Below are 21,573 nucleotides of genomic sequence, written 5' to 3'. Positions count from 1 at the left end.
TATTGTAATAATATTGTATATAATACATATAACGTACCTAATATGTGTTAATTGACTGCTTATGTTATCTATAAGCCTCTGGTCAACTGTAGGCTATTGCTAGTTAAGTTTATGGTAGTCAGAGTTATATGTGGATGTTCGATGCATAGGGAGTCAGCACCCCAACCCTCATGTTGTCCAAGAGAATTGTCCAAGGGCCAATTGTAATTGGTATTTTGGATAGCAGCTGTGGTAAATTCTTGTTAGGTGTACTATATTTATAAATGAAAGTCACATTTTATAGGCTATTAAATATTATTGAGGAAAACATTGCTAAAGGGTAAAATTTTGTCTAATGCTTGAAACATCTTTGGTTTCCTGTCACTTTAGAGTTTTTTCAAGTAATTCTGAAAATCTTTGAAGCTAAATTTAACACAACCAGATAGCCAAATATTTAAGTTCCACTAATGAAGATATCTAAATTTCTGTTAAAAATGTAAGATATATGTTAAACCCTTCTAATATAACTCATCTTTCTCTCAGTATAACCTTTTTTTTAAGACAGTTTCTTTGCTTCTTCCTAAGTAGTCATAGTTCAACAAGGCTGCTATTGAAATTGTCTGTCTAAGCATGTTAACTATATAATAAAATGACTGGATAAGAAATAAATATAGAAAATTTAGCTTTTCTCTCTATCAGCAATAACCCTTTAGGAATTTAAATGGTAAACTAATAACTATTTGCTTCATAATAGTAGCAAACCATCAAATATTTAGACATAAATCTAATAAGAAATTTATAAGACATATATGGAGAAAATGGAATTGAATAAACCCTTATTGAAGTACCTAAAACAAGACTTGAATTGATAGAAAGATCATGATTTTTAATAAAATTTGCATCTTAAAAATGCAAACCCTATCCAGATTTATGCACATTCAATAGAAGTGTAAATACATCCTAATGAGGTTGGTTTTGAAATTTTGTTAAATGGAACTTAAATTTCATATGGGAAGAAAAAATTAAAAAATGGTTGAGAGTGTATGCTTTGTAGACAAATTGCCTTGGTTGGAATTCTGGCCCTATCATCTATTAGCTGTGTTATCTTTGGAATGACATCCATCTTTTCTTATAGATATGCTTAAAACAGTGCCTGACATATAGCAAGCACTAAATATGGATTATCTATTCTTGTTATTATTTATTTTATTTGTATTGTTAATATTTATTATTATATGGAAGACTAAATGACCAAAGAGAGTCAAGAAATTTATGAATAAGATTTGTGCTTTCTCAGATATTAGAGCCATTAAAAAAATCAAAGTACTGAAATACCTTGCAGGATATTAATATAGGAATGAAAAATGGATCAGAGGAACCAAACAGAAAAGCCAGAAATGAATCTTCGTAAATATGATAATATGATAGATACTAAATGAATTCAATATAAAAAATTCATTTAATAAATCATGTCTGCTATCCAAATAAAAAAATGAGGTTAGATTCGTGTCTCATACCAAATATAACCATAAATGGTATCTTGATTAAATTTTTTAATTAAAAGAGGGCAATAATATTTGAAAAGAAATATAGGATATTCAACGTATAAGCTGAAGGTTGGGTAGTACTTTTTAACAAATATAGGAATTTGTCACTTGGAATACTAGAAGAAAAAAAGACAGCAAACAAACATAGGAATTCCAATTTCAAACAGATATAATGATTTCATGAAATGTTAACATTGTGCACATGATAGATGGTCTATGGATAGTGTAAAAGAAAAATAAAAGGAAAAATGTTTTTTAATATATGCAGCAAAAAATATTGTTAACGTCTATTACATACAAATAAAAGTGACTGTATAAGGCAGAATTCAATAAAAACAGGCATTTCACAGTAGAGCAATCCACATGTCCAGTATTTACAATTTCATGGGTATTAAGGAAAATACAAATTAAAATGGCAACTTTGCAAAAAATTAAGGTGTGATTATGGTAATAGCTATTGGTGGTGGTGATTATAGGGAAAGGGATACTTTCTAAACTTGCTTGTGTAAATATAATTCTTTCAGTTGTTTTGTAAAGGAACCTGGCACTACGGGTATGTGCCACCATGCCTGGCTAGATTTTGAAATTTTTGTGTTGCCCAGGCTGGTCTCAAATTCCTGGGCTCAAGTGATTCACCAGCCTTGACCTCCCAAAGTGACAGTATTACAGGCCTGAGCCACCTTGCCCGGCCAAGTTTATTTTAAAATTAAAAATATTCCATGTGGATTGTTACATTTTATCTCATTGCTTTATATTTAGGAAATTGCTTTATAAATGCCATTTTCTTAATTTTTATACTTAGCTCTCCTTATGAAACATAAACTATTATTTGACCCAGGTTTTGATTAGAGGAATTGAGTCACAGAGCTGTTAAGTAGCTGAGATTTCACAAGAAGCCAGACACAGCAGGGTTCAAATTCTGGGTCTCACATTATCCAATTCAGTGTTCCAGCTTTGTTACTTATTGAGCAACCACTACAAGCACAGGTTACATGACATCTGATAGCTTTCAAAATGGATTTCACAAACACAATTCAGATTTCAACTCAGCAGTGACTCAGGAGCAAGGACACTTGGATGCATTTCTTTATGGCGTTTTCCCCAGGGTACACACAACCTGGAAGGTCTCTCGAGTATGGGGGAAGGTTTCACCCTGAGGAATCCTATTCCCTCTAAACTGGGACAAGGGGAAGGAGAGTACTATCTCTCATCAGCCATCTCCTCAGGCAGGCCTGGGGTACTCCTGGGATGCGGATGCGGGCCATGGCTTACTGACTTGAGTGTTGAAAAGACCAGGCACTGGGGCACACTACACTACTCTTAAGGAATCAGAGTAGCTTGTGGTTATACTTGAAATGGATAAAGTTATACGATACCAAGAAACTTAGCAATTCCTTCCCTGAATCCCTCATTTTCTTAAAGCATTTTCTCCTTTTCCTCAACAAGCTTTAAATTAGAATTTGAAGAATGGTAAGACTAAAAGGAGGGCTGTTTCTGGTCTTTGAAGGAATTTGATGTTTCATTTGATCTAAGTATGCAAAGCCTGAGTTCACAAGAGACCTTCTAATCTTTTTCTCTAATATTTTTCCACCTTTTATTCATATGTGAAAGAAGGAAGGGAATACTTAATTTCATTCTCCTTCCTCCTATTTCCTTGACTTGTTTAAAATACAAATGTTATAGACACCTAAGATAGAAATTTGACTGAAACAGCCTCTTATATATTGTCTTAAAAATTAGTGTAATAAAATAGCATTTGTAGTCTTCGGACATTTAAATCCAGCAGGGATATTTTCTTTTTCTTTTTTAAAAATTTAATTCAATTGTGTTTGGACTACAGGTGGTTTTTGGTTACATGGCTAACTGCTTTATTGGTGATTTCTGAAATTTTGGTATATTCGTCACCCAAGCAGCGTACACTGTACCCAATATGTAGTCTTTTATCCTTCCCCTTGCCCCATCGTTTCCTATCGTCCCTAAAGCACATTATATATTTCTTATGCCTTTGCAACCTCATAGCTTAGCTTCCACTTATAAGTGAGAACGTACAATATTTGGTTTTCCATTCCTGAGTTACTTCATTTAGAATAAATGGTCTCCAGCTCCATCCAAGTTGCTGCAAAGGCCATTATTTCATTCCATTATTTGGCTAAATAGTATTCCATGGTGTATATATGCCACATTATTTTTTTCTACTTGTTGGTTGATGGGCGTTTAGGTTGGATCCATATTTTTGCATTTATGAATTGTGCTGCTATAAATGTGTGTGCATTTTTTTTTCATATAATGACTTATTTTCCTTTGGGTAGATACCCAGCAGTGGGATTGCTGGATCGAATGGTCATTCTTTAAGGAATCTCCATACTGCTTTCCACGGTGGTTATATGAGTTTACAATCCCACCAGGAGTGTAAAACTGATTCCCTTTTCAGCACATCCATGCCAACATCTATTATTTTTTGACTTTTTAATTATGGCCATTCTTGCAGGAGTAAGATGGTATCTCATTGTTTTAATTTTAATTTGTACTTCTCTGATAATCAGTGATGTTGAGCTTTTTTTTTTCTGTGTTTGTTGATTGTCTGTGTGTCTTGAGGATTATCTATTCATGGCCTTTGCCGACTTTTTGATGGACTTACTTGTTTTTTTCTTGCTGATTTGTTTGAGTTCCCTGTAGATCCTGGGTACTAGTCCTTTATCAGATGCATACTTTATGGATATTTTCTCCCACTCTGTAGATTGTCTGTTTACTCTGCTGATTATTTATTTTGCTGTGTAAAAGCTTTTCAGTTTAATTATCTCCCATATATTTATTTTTGTTTCTGTTACATTTGCTTTTGGGATCTTAGTCATGAACTTTTTACCTAAACTAATGACTAAAAGAGTTTTCCCAATGTTATCTTCTAGAATTGTTATGGTTTCAGGTCTTAGATTTAAGTCTTTGATTCATCTTGAGTAAATTTTTATATAAGGTGAGTGTCTAACATCCAGTTTCATTCTTCTACATGTGGCTTGCCAGCTTTCCCAGCACCATTTATTAAAAAGGATGTCCTTTCCTCACTTTATGTATTTGTATGCTTTGTCAAAGATCAGTTGGGTTTAAGTATTTGGCTTTATTTCTGGGTTCTCTATTCTGTTCCATTGGTCTACATGCCTACTTGTATACCACCAGTACCATGCTGTTCTGGTAACTATAACCTTGGAGTATAATATGAAGTCAAGTAATGTGATGCCTCCAGATTTGTTCTTTTTTTTTTTTTTAGAAGGAGTCTCTCTCTCTGACACCAGGCTGAATTGCAGTGGCATGATCTCTGCTCACTGCAACCTCTGCCTCCCAGTTCAAATGATTCTTCCATCTCAGCCTCTTGAGCAGCTGGGACTACAAGCGAGCACCACCACATCCTGCTAATTTTTATATTTTTAGTAGAGACAGATAGGGTTTCACCATGTTGGCCAAGATGGTCTCAATTTCTTGACCTCGTGATCTACCCGCCTCAGCCTCCCAAAGTGCTGGGATTACAGGCATGAACCACCGCGCCTGGCCTTGTTCTTTTTGCTTAGTATTGCTTTAGCTATCTGGGCTCTTTTTTAGTTCCATATGAATTTTACGATTTTTTTTCTAGTTCTGTGAAGAATTATGATGGTATTTTAATGGAATTGTATTGAATTTGTAGATTGCTTTTGGCAGTATGGTCATTTTCACAATATTGATTCTACCCATCCATGAGCATGAGATGTATTTCCATTTGTTTGTGTCATCTGTGATTTCTTTGAGCAGCATTTTGTTGTTTTCCTTGTAGAGGCCTAAATTCCTTGGTTAAGTATATTTTCATGTATTTTAGATTTTTTTTGCAGTTGTTATAAAAGAAATTGAGTTCTTGCTTTGATTCTCAGCCTGGTCGTTGACAGCAGGGACATTTTCTAAAGTGTAGACTGTAGTTTCTAATCTTCTATGTGTTTCTTATTGTCCCCTGCACTTGTCCTTTGTTTCCTGCTATTATCTTCTTGATTTTTTTTTAAATATACAGATATCTACTTCTTTTTCTGACAATTTTTGCTTTTTCTTTTTCTCTTCTGCACACATTTATTTTCTTATGCATACTTCTTTCTCTCTAGGTTAATATTTGATTAACTCTGTCTCTCTTCCTTCTTTCCATAAATCTTTATTAATTGCCTGCACTGGGCTAGGATTCTATACCTTCTAAACCCGTAATCTATTTTCTATAGCCAACAGTGTTATAATCATACTGTCAAGATAACTACTTATTTTTAATACTTAAGATATTTTAAATTTTCAACCAATTTAATTAATACAATGTTGAGTTCAAATTGAAAAAAAAAAATGGAAAACTCTAATAATTCTAGCAACCCCCTGCTTTTTAATAATGTATTAGAAAATTTGCCTCTTTTTAAAAACCCTACAATGAATCTATTCATATAAGGCAAAAGCAAACCATTCTCTTCATTCTCTTTTTCTCTCTACAAGATTTTTTTTTTTTTTTTTTTTGATATAGAGTCTTGCTCTGTTACCCAGGCTGCAGTGCAGTGGTGTAATCATAGCTCGCTGAACCCATGATTCCTGGGTTGAAGCAATTATCCTGCCTCAGCCTCCTAACTAGCTGGGGCTACAGGCACATGCCACCATGCCCAACTAATTTAAAAGAAAAAAAATTGTGTACAGATAGGTCTTGCTATGTTGCCTAGGCTGGTCTCAAACTTTTGATCTCAAGCATTTCTCCCACCCAGGCTTCTGAAGTGCTGAGATTGTAAGTGAGCTACCATGCTCAGCCAGAATTAGTTTTTAAAAAGAAAATAGGATTTGAAAAAAAAAAAAAAATGAAGCGGGAGAGAAGAAATACACATGTGAACTCTCTTGATAATTGCTATAAAACTGAAATCTTTAGCCTTGCGAAAGGAGCACTTCCATGAACACCTCTAAATTATCTTATTACCTTCTAAATTAGGTGTGAAATTTACCTTCTAAATTACAAGTGAAATCTACTGCAGTTTTTGTTATTTGGATGGAACCCTAGGTACGTGATCCAGTTCATGAGTTGAACAAAAGCATGTTCATTTAGTCCAAAGAGCTACGTTTTACATGTCTCACAAGACTGAAGATCCTCCCCATAAGTAGTATTTATTATGGGTATTAATGACCTCTCTATGCTTTATTTCTCCAGCGCCTGAGTAGCAGAGTCCACCGAGTCGTGCTACGTCTCCTCCAACATGTCAGCATGTTTTCCCCCAGGCTTTTGGTCACTCTAGATCAGAAATATTGTTAGCAACAGTTCCTTGAGGGCAGTGGCTAGCGTGGTTCCAGCCAACAGGCGCTGCCAAATGGCTTTTAATATAAACGACCACTTATTAATCTATTTAGTTTGTGAGTTTGCGTGTAAAGTCCTATTTATGTCCGTATGGTAGATAAATGAAACAAATGAATAACAGAAGTAACCATTTTGACACTTTAGATTTAGATAATATTGGATTATTTCTGGATTGTGAAAGAAGGAAGAAACATATGAAAGAGAATTTTTAGTAGAGGGGAGAAAGAAGGGGGTGAAAACAAAAGAATAGATATATAAGGATGGGAGGAAAAAAGGGAGAGAGCCTTTTTTCTTTTTCGAAACAGAGTCTTGCTCTGTTGCCAGGCTGGGGTGCAGGGGCACAATCTTGGCTCACTGCAACCTTCGCCTCTGAGATTCAAGCGATTCTCATGCCTCAGCCTCCTGAATAGCTGGGACTACAGGCGTGTGCTACCACGCCCAGCTAATTTTTGTATTTTTAGTAGAGACGGGGATTTCACAATATTGGCCAGGATGGTCTTGATCTCCTGACCTTGTGATCCTCCTGCCTCTGCCTCCCAAAGTGCTGGCATTACAGGCATGAGCTACCGTGCTTGGCCTTTTTTTTTTTTTTTTTTTTTTTTAAGGCTAATGAGAGTTTACTACCTATCTAACTCTTCTCATTCTTCAAGGCTCAGACCAAATCCCATCTGTTTAAAAGCCTCTAGGGTTCTATCTATCTTATACTTCTGTTATGTGCAAAATTAATTTGCCAGTTAATTGTGAACTGTTTTATGAACTATCTTAAAATGGTTAATTAAATCTTTGAGATGGTATTTAGCTTTCTCCAGGATTATGACATACCTTCTCAATTAGACATACAATGGCTAGGAGTCAAGGATGATTTCTCATAAATTCCAGTCTTGTTTTACAATGCCTAGAATGGTTGTTGTCACAGAAATATTCATTACCTGGGAGAAAGGATGACAGGAGGGGCAGAATGGATGGAAAGAGGACATGGGAATGAGGTGCTGAGGATAGATGAGGAAGAAAGCTGTTTTAGTTGGGAGGGCAGGTGAGAAAAGTATGGAAAGGAATTGCCTTGGACTCAGGAAGCCTGGTGAAGATGCTTAGGTCCTGCAGGGGTGTGAATAGTGTTCTTTTAGTTTTCTTATTAGGAGGTTTCTTCATTTTGGGAGAGTTATTTTGAAAAGAGTGAACTTAAATTGGAGAGAAGTGCATTTTAGTATGTTGATAGCATTTGAATTTGCAAAATGGGCCTGTGGATGATCTATGGCATTTATATACCCGTATTTTACTTTTTGTATTTTATAATTATTATTTAATGATCATGAATGACATTTTTAAAAATACAGAAAAATTTACATTTAAAATTTCAGCAATGTTGTTTTTGACCAATGAAGTAAGTTGCATTTGACATAATGGAGATGCAATGTTCAAAATTTCAACTGTGGTTAAAACAATAGTGTGATATATGATTCATTAGAAGGAAGATGTGCATTTCAAATTCAGATTGAACATAATAAAAGTCACTCCCTAATTTTCTATTTTTGATAATAGGACATCTCCAAGTTTGCAGAGAAAGACAATATAGTTCTTGGAGAAGGTGGAATCACATTGAGTGGAGGTCAACGAGCAAGAATTTCTTTAGCAAGGTGAGTAACTGATTATTGGTCTAGCAAGCATTTGCTGCAAATGTCATTCATGTAGAGAACTACAGACATTTCTCTATTGCTTTATATTCTGTTTCTGGAACTGAAAAAGTCCTGGGGATTTTATAGCTAGTGGGTTAAGAATCACATTTAAGAACTGTAAATAATGGTATACTATCCAGATTTGGTAGAGATTATGGCTTATCCAAAATCTGTGCCCACATTTTGGTGTCTGTATATTTTCTTGGCTTATGGTATAGTTTAATACAAATGGAAAACTCTAGGAATTTGCATAATACTGGAAAGAGAAGGTGTAAATATCTGTTAGTTCCATCATAGACCCTGCCACTCCAATATACATCCCAGCTTTAGGCTTCTGTTTAGGTTTCTTGGTATAGATAAATAAACATTTTCAAACTTTTTGAGCATAATTTTCATAACAAAAGTAGGAAGGCAAATGATGTCCCTTGGCTTGAAATTGGTAATCTTCAAAATAAAGAGGACAAACACATTAACATAGTTAGGGGAGGAGCCCTCTTAGTAGAAACACTCTTGGTCCAAGCATGTTAAAGCTGTCAAAGACATGTAAATATAGTTAATGTATGTCAAGGAGAGAGCTTTGTGGTTAAACTGTAACTTTCAGTTTAAACAATTATTGGTGACAGCGACGCGGATGTCAAATGTTTCTCAAGCTTTATCTGAACAAATTTCTTCTCACTTTGTTGCCAGAGTCATTAACAAGAAATCACATTGACTTATTGATGTTTTGGCTCCTTTCCCTTACTTTCTCTTGCTTCCAAAAGCTGCGACAGGAAATACCCTCACTGAGCACCTGCAATTGCCTCGTAGTATCCTAGGCATGTATATATTTTTGTGTGTGTAATCCCCTTACAGCTCTGCAAAGTAAGAATTGTTCTCCCTTCCTTACAGAAGAGATCATAAGATAACAGGCTGTTAGATGTTAACTTGACAAAAGCAAGTGGAGTCATAATTGAACCATATCTTTTTGATTCTTTCCATTAAACCGTGCTTTGATCTTAGAATTACACTGTAAAGTAATAAATCAATAGATATGGATAACTCACAGACAAGATAATAGTTTCTAAATAAATGGAAGTTGATTATTTTTATGTGAGCCAAGGGAAGACCTATTCTAAGCATTCCACGAATTTAAATAAGGTAAAGTATATGGCTTCTAGTCCTCCAACATAGAATTGCGTTTGTGTTATCAGTTTAGATTTGGTTTTGCCATAAGGAGCACACCCTTTAAGGAACTACTAAAAATAATTGTCTATTCATATTCTCATTAGAATGTGTAATGTGTTGTCCAGTTTGGATGATGAATTTATTATTTCTGGTCTCATAAGGAACTGGTCATAGATATGAGGGAGAGAATTAAGAACTGAGTGTGGGGGAAAAAACTGTGTACATTTTGATGGGATCCATTATCTAGCTCTTGCATGCTGCTTTCAAAAATAAGTTACACTTTGAAGATTGCTTTAGACTTTCAAGTTTTGCCATGGTTTTTTTAAAAAATTTTAAATTGGTTTTAAAAATTTCTTAATTGTATGCTGATTGAATACAATTTTCTACACAAGTACCAATAATTACATGTATAAACACAATCCTATGTACTTGAGATATAAGTAAGGTTACTGACAATCACACTTGAAAAATTTAAATATTATAAAGAAATTATCCCATTTCTATTAATATGGAAACTATGTCTTCATCTTTATTACTGTTCTAAGATCAACTCAATGTAGATATTACTTGCTTATAGTTTCATATTTTAGCTAAATAGTAAAATATTATGGGTATACCCATAATATTTTGTTGTGAAGTACTTTTTATGAATATGATACAGAGACTGAAACTACAGGATCAAAGTGCAATATTGATTATACAGTTGCGGCAGCACTGCTCTCAATTTGTTGATAGCAGTTAACACTTAGAAAAACATTTTAAAAATAATTTCACATAAGTGCTGCAATTTATTAGCTATCTCTGACATTTTACAATTTGAAATAGTCTATTTTCTTCTTGGTGTCCTCACCAAAATGCAAGATCTCCGAGGGCAGGAACTGTATAATTTTCGCCATTGTATTTTGAGCACATAGCATGGTACTGGCCTCTAAATAGATACTATTGATAAAAGGTTTTATTTTTTAAGGCAATATTTTAAAGTGTATGCCATGGTACAATTCACTTTGTAACTTTTGCTAGTTTATTCCACTTACATCTAACAAAACCATGTCAGCAGTTCTTGGAATGTTGTGAAAAGTGATAAAAATCTTTTCAACTTATTCCTTTATTCCTCATTTAAATTAATCTACCCTAGTAAAAAGACATATATGAATGTGCTACTTCTGCACCACTTTTGAGAATAGTGTTATTTCAGTGAATGGATGTGGTGACCGTATTGTAATGCACGTAGTGAACTGTTTAAGGAAAATCATCTACACTAGAAGATACAGGAAATAGGAAATGTAATTTAATTTCCATTTTCCTTTTAGAGCCGTATACAAAGATGCTGATTTGTATTTGTTAGACTCTCCTTTTGGATACCTAGATGTTTTAACAGAAAAAGAAATATTTGAAAGGTATGTTCTTTGAATAACGTACTTATAATGCTTATGCTAAAATACAAGAAAAAAAGACTATACCATCATACACTGCATTTTACCTCTTAAGAAATATGTTCACCCTTGTTGGTATGGCAAAATGTAGCATGGTGTTAACTCAAACCTGATCTTCCCTACCTAGCCAAGATTCAAGATCACTTCCATTAAACCCTTTTCTGTCCATCTCATGCTAAACCAATTTTTCCCATTTCTATACTGTTATAGCAATTGCCATCTATGTAGTTTTTGCAGTATTATTGCCTTGTGACATATATTACTTTAATTATTATACTTAACATTTTCATTTATTTTTTTTGTGTTAGTATTTTATTCTGTCTTCTCCTTAAATAATACACTTCTTAAGAAAATACATATGCCGAGTGTTTCACTGGTTTAATGTAGGTGAATGCTTAGACTACTCATCTACCTCAATACTTCTTTGGAAGTATTGCTCTTCTTAGTCACACAGAGCTCAGGACTTATATTTCCTTGGAACTCCCGTTAGGGTCCAATATACATGAAATTCCCTAGACAGACAGTTAGTTATATGACCTGATTTCAAAATTTTAAAATGATTTCATGGACTATGAGGTAGCCTATTAGGAGAACAGTTATTGTACTCTTCTAGAAATAAAGACTTTAAGCTATAAAGATGGATATGTGTATAAAATGGCTGGATTATTCTTAGAAGTACCTTTCTTAAAATTTAGTTAAATTTAATATCCAAGATACTATTTTTACAACCCTGTGACTGTGATAAGTAACTTCTATATCAATATAAACCTTGCTGCATTTGCATTGTTGTGTTAGTGTGTTATGGAATAATCTAGAACAATGTATCTTTCTATATGATATATAATATTTTAATGCCTAAAAAAATCTGGTATTTCTTAGATGATTCTAGTCCAGATTTACTTCTAGAATAGGTGAAAATTTTATTAGAGGAGAGTCAAATTAATTATCAAATTCTCAGTTATTGTTGCTGTTTTATTTTTAGTGAAACATTAATCTTATGTAAGCACTTGAGAAATAAATTGGCGGTCAACCTAAAATGTAAAAAAAAGAAAGAAATTAATAGAAAATTTAAAGAACAACAAGACTCTGACATTTAAAAGACATGGAAGTACAGATCTCTAGGGACCTTAAAGATCATCTAATACTTTCCTCATTTTCTAGATAAATAAACTGAGACCTAGAGGATAAATGATTTGCTCAAAGTCAAATATCTGCTTAATATAGGAAATTTTATTTCATTCTCAGTCTGTTAACATGCAACTTTTCAATATAGCGTGATATTTCGTGCTATCAGAATTCATAAAGTACTAATTTAATTGCTACAGAGTACTTATAGAATCATTTAAAATATAATAAAATTGTATAATACAGATTATATGCTATAAAACATTAATAAAATGCTAAAATGCAAGACATTATTGTAATAAAGTATTTATAAAATTGATATTTATATCTTTTTATATTCTTAAAGCTGTGTCTGTAAACTGATGGCTAACAAAACTAGGATTCTGGTCACTTCCAAAATGGAACACTTAAAGAAAGCTGACAAAATACTAATTTTACATGAAGGTAGCAGCTATTTTTATGGGACATTTTCAGAACTCCAAAATCTACGGCCAGACTTTAGCTCAAAACTCATGGGATATGATTCTTTTGACCAATTTAGTTCAGAAAGAAGAAATTCAATCCTCACTGAGACCTTACGCCGTTTCTCATTTGAAGGAGATGCTCCTGTTTCCTGGACGGAAACAAAAAAACAATCTTTTAAACAGACTGGAGAGTTTGGGGAAAAAAGAAAGAATTCTATTCTCAATTCCATCAACTCTATACGAAAATTTTCCATTGTACAAAAGACTCCCTTACAAATGAATGGCATCGAAGAGGATTCTGATGAGCCTTTAGAGAGAAGGCTGTCCTTAGTTCCAGATTCTGAGCAGGGAGAAGCAATACTACCTCGCATCAGCATGATCAACACTGGCCCCGCACTTCAGGTACGAAGGAGACAGTCTGTTCTGAACATGATGACACACTCAGTTAACCAAGGTCAGAGTGTTCACCGAAAGACAACAGCATCCACACGAAAAGTGTCACTGGCCCCTCAGGCAAACTTGACTGAGCTGGATATATATTCAAGAAGGTTATCTCAAGAAACTGGCTTGGAAATAAGTGAAGAAATTAATGAAGAAGACTTAAAGGTCGGTATAAATTGCTTGTGGGTACTTCACCCCACAGAGTGCATTTGAATAGAATGCAATATGTAGCATGTAACAAAATTTACTCAAATTATGAGATTAGGATAAGGTTTATCTCAAAACTCAGAAAGCATGAAGTTTATTAATTATGCAAGCAACTTTAAAATGTAAAATAACGATTTCTTTTTGCAATGGACATATCTCTTCCCATGAAATGGGAAAGGATTTAGTTTGGAGTCCTTTACCAAGCCAGTGATAATCATGACTATAAGTTAGAAAGCGCCTGCTTTATTACCATCTTGAACCCTCTGTGGAAAGAGGTGCAGTTTTAATAACTGTGTAAACAAATAGTAGCTTTCATTATTTAGAGCTCGCAAAATAATTTGTGTGGAAGCAGCTTATATAAGGTATACAAACATCTAGCCTCTTGATAGGACTAACTCACATTCTGGTTTGTATATCAGTCTTGCCTGAATTTAGCTAGTGTGGGCTTTTTTTATCTTGTAAGTTTGCTTTATACATTGGGCTTCTGAAAAGATTTCTTTTAAAAAATGTATATGAAGCTCAGCATGTACTAGTGCCAATCTTCAGACAGAAAGTTTGTTATATTAGGTTTCAAGTATAAAAGCATTTTATTCTTAAAAGAGGAAAAAATACTGTAAGGAAAGTTTTTGTTGTTTTGGTAGAAAACTTAATGCCTTGGATGAAATGAGCCATAGGCAGGGTTGTAATGAATTGATATGTTTAATAGCATAGATCATTTGAGAATAATGTGACCTTTGACAAGACACAAGTCATTAACATCTCTAGGCTGAAGTTTCCTCCTTTGTAAAATGAGGGAATAAAATATATCCCTGAAGTGTATAATTTAATGATAATTTGTTTATATAGTTGTTGTTGTTGTTGTTGTTGTTGTTTTTGAGATGGAGTTTCTCTCTGTCACCCAGGCTAGAGTGCAATGGCATGAACTTGACTCACTGCAATCTCTGCCTCCCGGGTTCAAGTGATTCTCCTGCCTCAGCCTCCTGAGTAGCTAGGGTTACAAGTGTGTGCCTCCATGCCCAGCTAATTTTTGTATTTTTAGTAGACAAGGGGTTTTATCATGTTGGCCAGGCTGGTCTTGAACTCCTGACCTTGGGATTTGCTTGCCTCGGCCTCCTAAAATGCTGGGATTACAGGCGCCCATCCTGAGCCACCGTGTCTGGCCTGTCTATATAGTTTATTATCAATCTAAATGAATTTCTCAATCCTGAGCCTAAAATTTAGTTGTAAAGAATCATATCCTTGTCTAATAATTGTTACTGTTTATGGATTGCGTCTAGTGCTAGGCGGCTTATATTTAGTCCCCACAACTACCCTGGAAGGTACTTACCATTTTTCACATTTACAGATAAGGAAACTAAAGTTTGACAACATGTTTGAATTCTAGCAGCTCCTAGCATGTTAATGGTGGAGATTGGGTTCAAATCCAGATCTGCCTAACTCAAAAAATGCATACTCCTAACCAGTGCACTGTATCCCAATTCCATAGGACCCTTTTTTATGTTTCATAGTGCTTTCCTATAAGTTTTGTTGATTTTGTGAGAAACAAAACTACCTTTTCCTTTGGACTATCTGGACTCTCTCTTTTTCAAATTTTTGAAATGTGTCTATTTGCTAAGAGACAAAGATTTCTAGAGGAATATGCCCAGGATTGGAATTATGTAATTTAAATCATAGCTGGAAAGAGAGATAGTCCTAAGCTACTAAGGAATGTTCAAACATAAATGGGCTTTCAGTCTTTTGGAAGACCTTTATAGCTAGTAGTATATTGAGCTGTACTTGTCCATGGACCCCTGAAGAAACAGGTTAAATCAAGGAGAGTTCTGGGAAACTTCATTTAGATGGTATGATTTATTTGATAAAAGATATGCCACTGTTAAGCCTTAAAATGGTAAAATCATCCAATAATTTTGAAAAATTATGGTGTTTCTCAACTTTAATAAAGCTGTGTTGCTCCAGTAGACATTATTCTGGCTATAGAATGACATAATTCATAGAATTTATAACGATTTATATCTGTTAAAATACACTTAGATTCAAGTAATAATATTCCTTTATTTTCACATTTAAAAGTAAAACCACAGTGGTGGCATGAAAGTGTACTGTCTTATTGTAATAACCATAATTCTTTTATTCAGGAGTGCTTTTTTGATGATATGGAGAGCATACCAGCAGTGACTACATGGAACACATACCTTCGATACATTACTCTCCACAAGAGCTTAATTTTTGTGCTAATTTGGTGCTTAGTAATTTTTCTGGCTGAGGTAAGAATGTTCTATTGTAAAATACTACTATGATTTAAAGTTAAGAATAGTTGGGAAAGATGTATACATATTATGCACGCACATATTTGCATATATAAATATGTATATATACATACATATATGTGTATACATGTATAAGTATGCATATATACACACATATAACTATACATATAAATATGTATATATTACATATATTTGTAATTTTACAGTATATAATGGTACAGTTTCATATAGTTCTTAGCATCTAAAAATCAACAATTAGAAACACTATTGATAGTTTATTTCATATTACATATGAAATACATTTAAATAGAAACATAAGAATAATTTTAATAGATTTTAATAATAAAAGAGTCAAAAGCTCAAAGTAGAAGACTTTTATTTGGATTGAAATTAAAGGCCAGGCACGGTGGTTCATGCCTGTAATCCCAGAACTTTAGGAGGATGAGGCGGGAGGATTGCTTGAGCCCAGGGGTCAAGACCAGCCTGGGAAACAGTGAGACACTGTGTCTGCAAAAAATTTAAAAATTAGCTGGGCATGGTGGCATGCGCCTGTATGGCTGAGGTGGGAGAATCTCTCGAGCCTGGGAGGTCGAGTCTGCCGTGAGCTGTGATTGTGCCACTGCACTCCAGTCTGGTGCCAGAAAGATACCCTATCTCATAAATAAATAAATAAACAAAACACTGAAACAAATCTGTACTAAATTTTAAATTCATTTGACTCTAGATCACGGGTAAGCTTTTGGCTTCCCTGGGCCACAATGGAAAAATGAAAGAATTGTCTTGGGCCACACATAAAATATGCTTATGATATCAGATGGGCAAAAAAACAAAAACTAAAACAAAAAAAAAAGAAAAGAAAGATCCATGCATAATCTTCGTGATATCTGCCACCACAGATAAGCAAAACAGTCCTCTCATGCAAAAAGTTGAACACAGCTGCTCAAGATATTTTATTATTAAATATGCAGGCAATTACTATTTAAATGATGATTTCTTCACAAAATGAGATTAAATATATATTAGTGGCTTAGCATTCATTTTAGACAATCTTTTTAGAGATTCAAATAACCTACTTGCTTACAGAAATTTGGTTGTCTTCAATGTCCTCATCATGGTTTCTTTACCAACCCTCTGCTGTTCTTTATATCACCAAGCTAAAAAAAGGGGAAGAATGAAAATCACATCATAGGCCACAAGTTCAGATCTTCATCAGCACAAGAGGTGCCTGAAGCAGTGGATGAGGCTTTTCTCTGGATCAGGAGCAGCCACAAAAATGCTTAAAAGGGCCTGGCAGGGAGCAACAGTGGGTGATGTGGGTGATCTGGCTGGGAGGCTGAATGGAGAGCGTTTGTTCTTCAGCTATCTATAGAAGGCGGCTGTCACTCAGCACCAGCGAAGGCCTTGCCATGAGGGAATTGGGGATCAGGTTTGCCAGATATTTTTGTGTATCAGGATAAGATAGAGGTCCAGCTATTTTTTGGTAATTTTTTCCTATTTTAAAATACGGGTAGTTGATTACATAAAAAAACAAAAACAAAAACAAATGAATACCATATGGGCACAACAAAACACATTTGTGGGCTGGATTCAGCCTGTGAATGATTACTGCAGATATTTGTTCCAGGACACCCTGGGTATGTCCTAATATAAAGCCTAAATCTAAACTCAAGGCCCATGCTACCTTCAGGGAATAAATGACCCAGAAGAAGAGCCACCTCTCCTAAGGAAGTATAAATGTATAAATAACTGAGACCTAAACTTGTAACTATACATTTTTCCCATTGTTGGTTGTTGCTAACCTCAATTAAGAAGGCTTGATGATATTTGTAAAGTATCATCACTCCACCATGGTCAAGTAATATCTGAATGGTCAAGAAATATCTAAATATATGTATCAAAAAGTTGTGCATACAACTGCTGTAAATTAACAAACCAAATGGAGGCTTGATGCAAGATGCAGTATAGCATAGTGCCAACTCTGGAATCCAACTACTCAGAGTGTGAATTCTAACTCTGTTCTAACCATGAAACTGAGCAAGTTAGTTAAACTCTCTGAGCCCATTTTCTCATTTGAATAATGAGATTTTAATAGTACAGCTACATAGCCCATTTTGTGATTTAAAAGACATCATGATTATAAAGTACTTAATGTAAGGCTTGATACATAATGATCAAGGTTTGTTGCTGTTATCATTAGTATCCTTAATTATCATTATTATAATACTTAGTATGAGATGGACAAGTTCATAATAGCAATATAATGAAAATTTTAATGATTCATTTTATACTTTAACAAAAATATGAGATTGGGTAATTTATTACTTTTACATGAGCAATAAATATTGCATTAAAATATATTTAAAATTTACCACATTAGTCTCTGCCAGTCATGCCAAATGACCAACGTGAATGTGAAAAAAACCCAGTCTGTGCCCACTTAATCTCAACCAGCCCTTTATAATTGTTAATGACTTGAACCTCTGCCTTGAAAGATCACATAAGTTAATTGTCTTCAACTTAGCTGAATGTGGTGGTGATTTCTGTAAATTTATAGGACCTTTGTCTCATGCAGCTCCATGGAGTTGAACTTATGCACCTTTAAAATGGTTTGTACTTAATTAATTGAGCGTTGATCTGCTTCACATGTGTACAATATTATGCGCTCACTAAACCAAGAAAACAGTGGTCCTTTAGGGAAAGGAAATAAATTATAATAGAGAATTTAAATGCCATATAAATATCTATTATTAGTTTAACTGCCACAATTACTGCAAAAAATGACCTTTTAGTAGACAAAACAATTGATTTTGACATTTTCTGGGCAAGAAATAATATACTATCCACAATTTTTGGCCAATATTCTGTAGGCCTTGCCAATTAACTGGTTCTCAAAATTTTGAATAATAAAAACTTGGTGATAATAGAAAAAAATAGTAATTTTTAAAAACTGTGCACACCATTATACAACTAAACAATTTATTCACCAGTGTTCACAATTCTATTGCCTTCCTCGAATCAAAATTTACAGTTTTTCTTTCAGATGAAGCTCCTTTATGATACCAGTGTGCCCATTTCTCATTACCATTGAAATGTCTCATTAGCATGTCACATTCTGGTACAACTGCTAATCCAAGATGATAGTTTAGTTGTTTTAAATTTAATTGAGAATCTTATGATCAGAGAACCTAAAGGAAGGTTAAGATATGTTTCTTCCTTGATGTAAGTGATTTGTCTATTTTTAGTTTTCCTAAGGGTCATATTTCAATTGAGATTTATATTTTTATAGGTTAGGTAAAATATGCTTCCCTTTTACAATATGAAATACATAGTTTTTTAAAAATTTTCTTCAAAGCTATTAAACTGAAAAAATAATTTGGTCTACTCAGTTTGTTAGCACTTACTATTTTTGAAAGGGAATGAGTCTACTTTTGTATTTTGTACCATTTTCCCTGCTATAGAACAGTATCTTTTGTAAATTCTTAGACATTAACTACAAAGAAATAGGCAAAAAATTATGTTAATTCTTAGACCCCTGCTTGGCAGTGCATCATTGACTAGATGAAGAAGAAATGAAGACAATACATTAGGAAGCAGTTTCTTGATTATCCTTATTTTTTATTTATTATACCTTTTAGTTATACTTTAACTTCTGGGGTACATGTGCAGAACATGCAGGTTTATTACATAGGTATACACGTGCCATGGTGGTTTGCTGCATCCATCTAGGTATTTCCCCTAATGCTATCCCTCCCCAATCCTCCCAACCCCTGCTAACCTTCCCCTAGCCCCCCATCCCCCAACAGGCCCCAGTGTGTGATGTTCACCTCCTTGTGTCCATGTGTTCCCCTTGTTCAACATTCACTTATGAGTGAGAACATGTGGTGTTTGGTTTTCTGTTCCTGTGTCAGTTTGCTGAGCATGATGGTTTCCAAAAAAGCTCACCATCGCTGGTCATTAGAGAAATGCAAATCAAAACCACATTGATATATCATCTCACATCTGTTAGAATGGCAATCATTAAAAAATCAGGAGACAACAGATGCTGGAGAGGATGTGGAGAAATAGGAATACTTTTACACTGTTGGTGGGAGTGTAAATTAGTTTAACCATTGTGGAAGACAGTGTGGCGATTCCTCAAGGATCTAGAAATAGAAAAATCATTTGACCCAGCAATCCCATTACTAGGTATATATCCAAAGGATTATAAATCATTCTGTTATAAAGACACATGCACACATATGTTTACTGCAGCACTGTTCACAATAGCAAAGACTTGGAACCAACCCAAATGCCCATCAATGATAGACTGGATAAAGAAAATGTGGCACATATACACTATGGAATACTATGCAGACATAATAAAGGATGAGTTCATGTCCTTTGCAGGGACATGGGTGAAGCTGGAATCCTGCTTCAACAACCAGAGTCTTGTTGTTGACTAGAATATCTGAAGATCCTGTTTAATGCTTTCATTCTGATTGTTAAGAACATGTCATAGAACTGCTGTATCCTGTTTCTTTATGACTTCCCTCCTGTTTGTTGATTAGAAATCCCTGAATGGCTTACATTATTAGTACAGTAGAGAGGTAGTATATTCCCATAAAACCACTGCTGCTATTGACTGATAGCAATCATTTTAGAGCAGCGTTATGACAGTTGGTTTATGTTTTAGGGTGTCATTTGACTTGTGAAGCATTGAAATCTGTGTATTAAGCGTACTGTTTTCTATGTGGTATAGAATTATACTTAAAACCCTGAGAAAATGGAAAAGAAAGATATTTTTACTTTTCACCTTAATCATCTAGGACTATCACTCTATCATAAGCTGCATAAACTTTATAATCTCAAAACATTTTGGAAATGAAATGACAGAACTTGCTTACTTGATTTTTCTATATGCACAAAATATTTTTTAAAGTTATGATGTTAAGTCCTTGAAAATATTTTGTTCTAGTCAATATAAGAAGTTTAGGTTGGTAGTTCTATGTGGAAACAGCCAGGAAACAACTTTATATTATGATGACTAGACCAGTCCTTGGAACATTGCTTTGGTTATTTTTCCATTAGTAAATGTTATAATTATTTCTGAGATTTACTCACCATCAAAGAATGTTGGCAATGCCAGCATTATTGACACTCCTCTAATTAAAGCAAAGGGGAAATATAATAACAAAATATGATAATAGCCAAATAAAGAGTGACTCAGAATGTATACCCTTATCTAGGATCTTGAGTGATTTGATTATTTTTAGGAAACAGACATTGGTACCAGAAGACTTTTAAAATAGCTAGATTGTTTCTGGATTTCTTTTCATTTTGAATTAACTTGAATTTTGAGGAAATAAGGGTAGTTTTTTATTGATACAGTGCATAGAAGCTCTATGTACAATGAAGAAAATTAGGAAAGTGAGAATAATGCCATTAGATTTTTTGTCATTATACTTCTATCTGATATGTGAATTTAACTAAAACTTATATACCTCATTAAAATATAATATTTCCTAGTGTAAATTTCTTAATTTAAATGTTCCCTGTAAGGTTTTTATATATTGTTAATTACTGTTAAATATTTAAGGCAAATTCCAGTATAAAATAAGACTTGCAGATATCTTCTAAGCATATTTGTTTCTCTCCTATTTATTTTTATTCTATGTTCGTTTCTAAAATTATTTTACTCACAACTGTTTTTTTCTATTTCATTATATCATAAAGGTATTATTTGGCTAATTGTATAATTTCAGGGTCATTTCTAATATTCCAATTGTGTTGGTATCAACACAAGATTATATTTCTCTATAGGGTTTAAAAGAATGGAATGCCACATTGAAATAGAATAGAACACAGATGATCTAAATATAAAAAGGACTGCAAAAATCACAGTTGTTTAAAAAGGTTTTTCGGTTTGTTTGTATATGGTGTAGAACATGTCTCCTTCAGCCAAATGTTCCCA

The 21,573-nt window shown here is 34.0% G+C and overlaps 1 protein-coding gene across 1 annotated transcript in view; it reads left to right on the top strand.

The window, feature by feature from the left end:
- Positions 1-21,573, top strand: part of CFTR (CF transmembrane conductance regulator) — a 180,103-nt gene that overhangs the window by 92,889 nt on the left and 65,641 nt on the right. The window contains exons 12-15 of the mRNA XM_032276197.1: positions 8,389-8,483; positions 10,997-11,083; positions 12,591-13,314; positions 15,492-15,620. Of these exons, the coding sequence (XP_032132088.1) occupies positions 8,389-8,483; positions 10,997-11,083; positions 12,591-13,314; positions 15,492-15,620 (1,035 nt within the window). The remainder of the gene's footprint in view (positions 1-8,388; positions 8,484-10,996; positions 11,084-12,590; positions 13,315-15,491; positions 15,621-21,573) is intronic.

Source organism: Sapajus apella, unplaced genomic scaffold, assembly GCF_009761245.1.
Source record: "Sapajus apella isolate SASKATOON/1434 unplaced genomic scaffold, GSC_monkey_1.0 scaffold7, whole genome shotgun sequence".
In the NCBI taxonomy this organism is placed as follows: Eukaryota; Metazoa; Chordata; class Mammalia; order Primates; family Cebidae; genus Sapajus; species Sapajus apella.
Note: the sequence above shows the minus strand (reverse complement) of the source record. Positions and strands in the feature narration are given on the sequence as shown.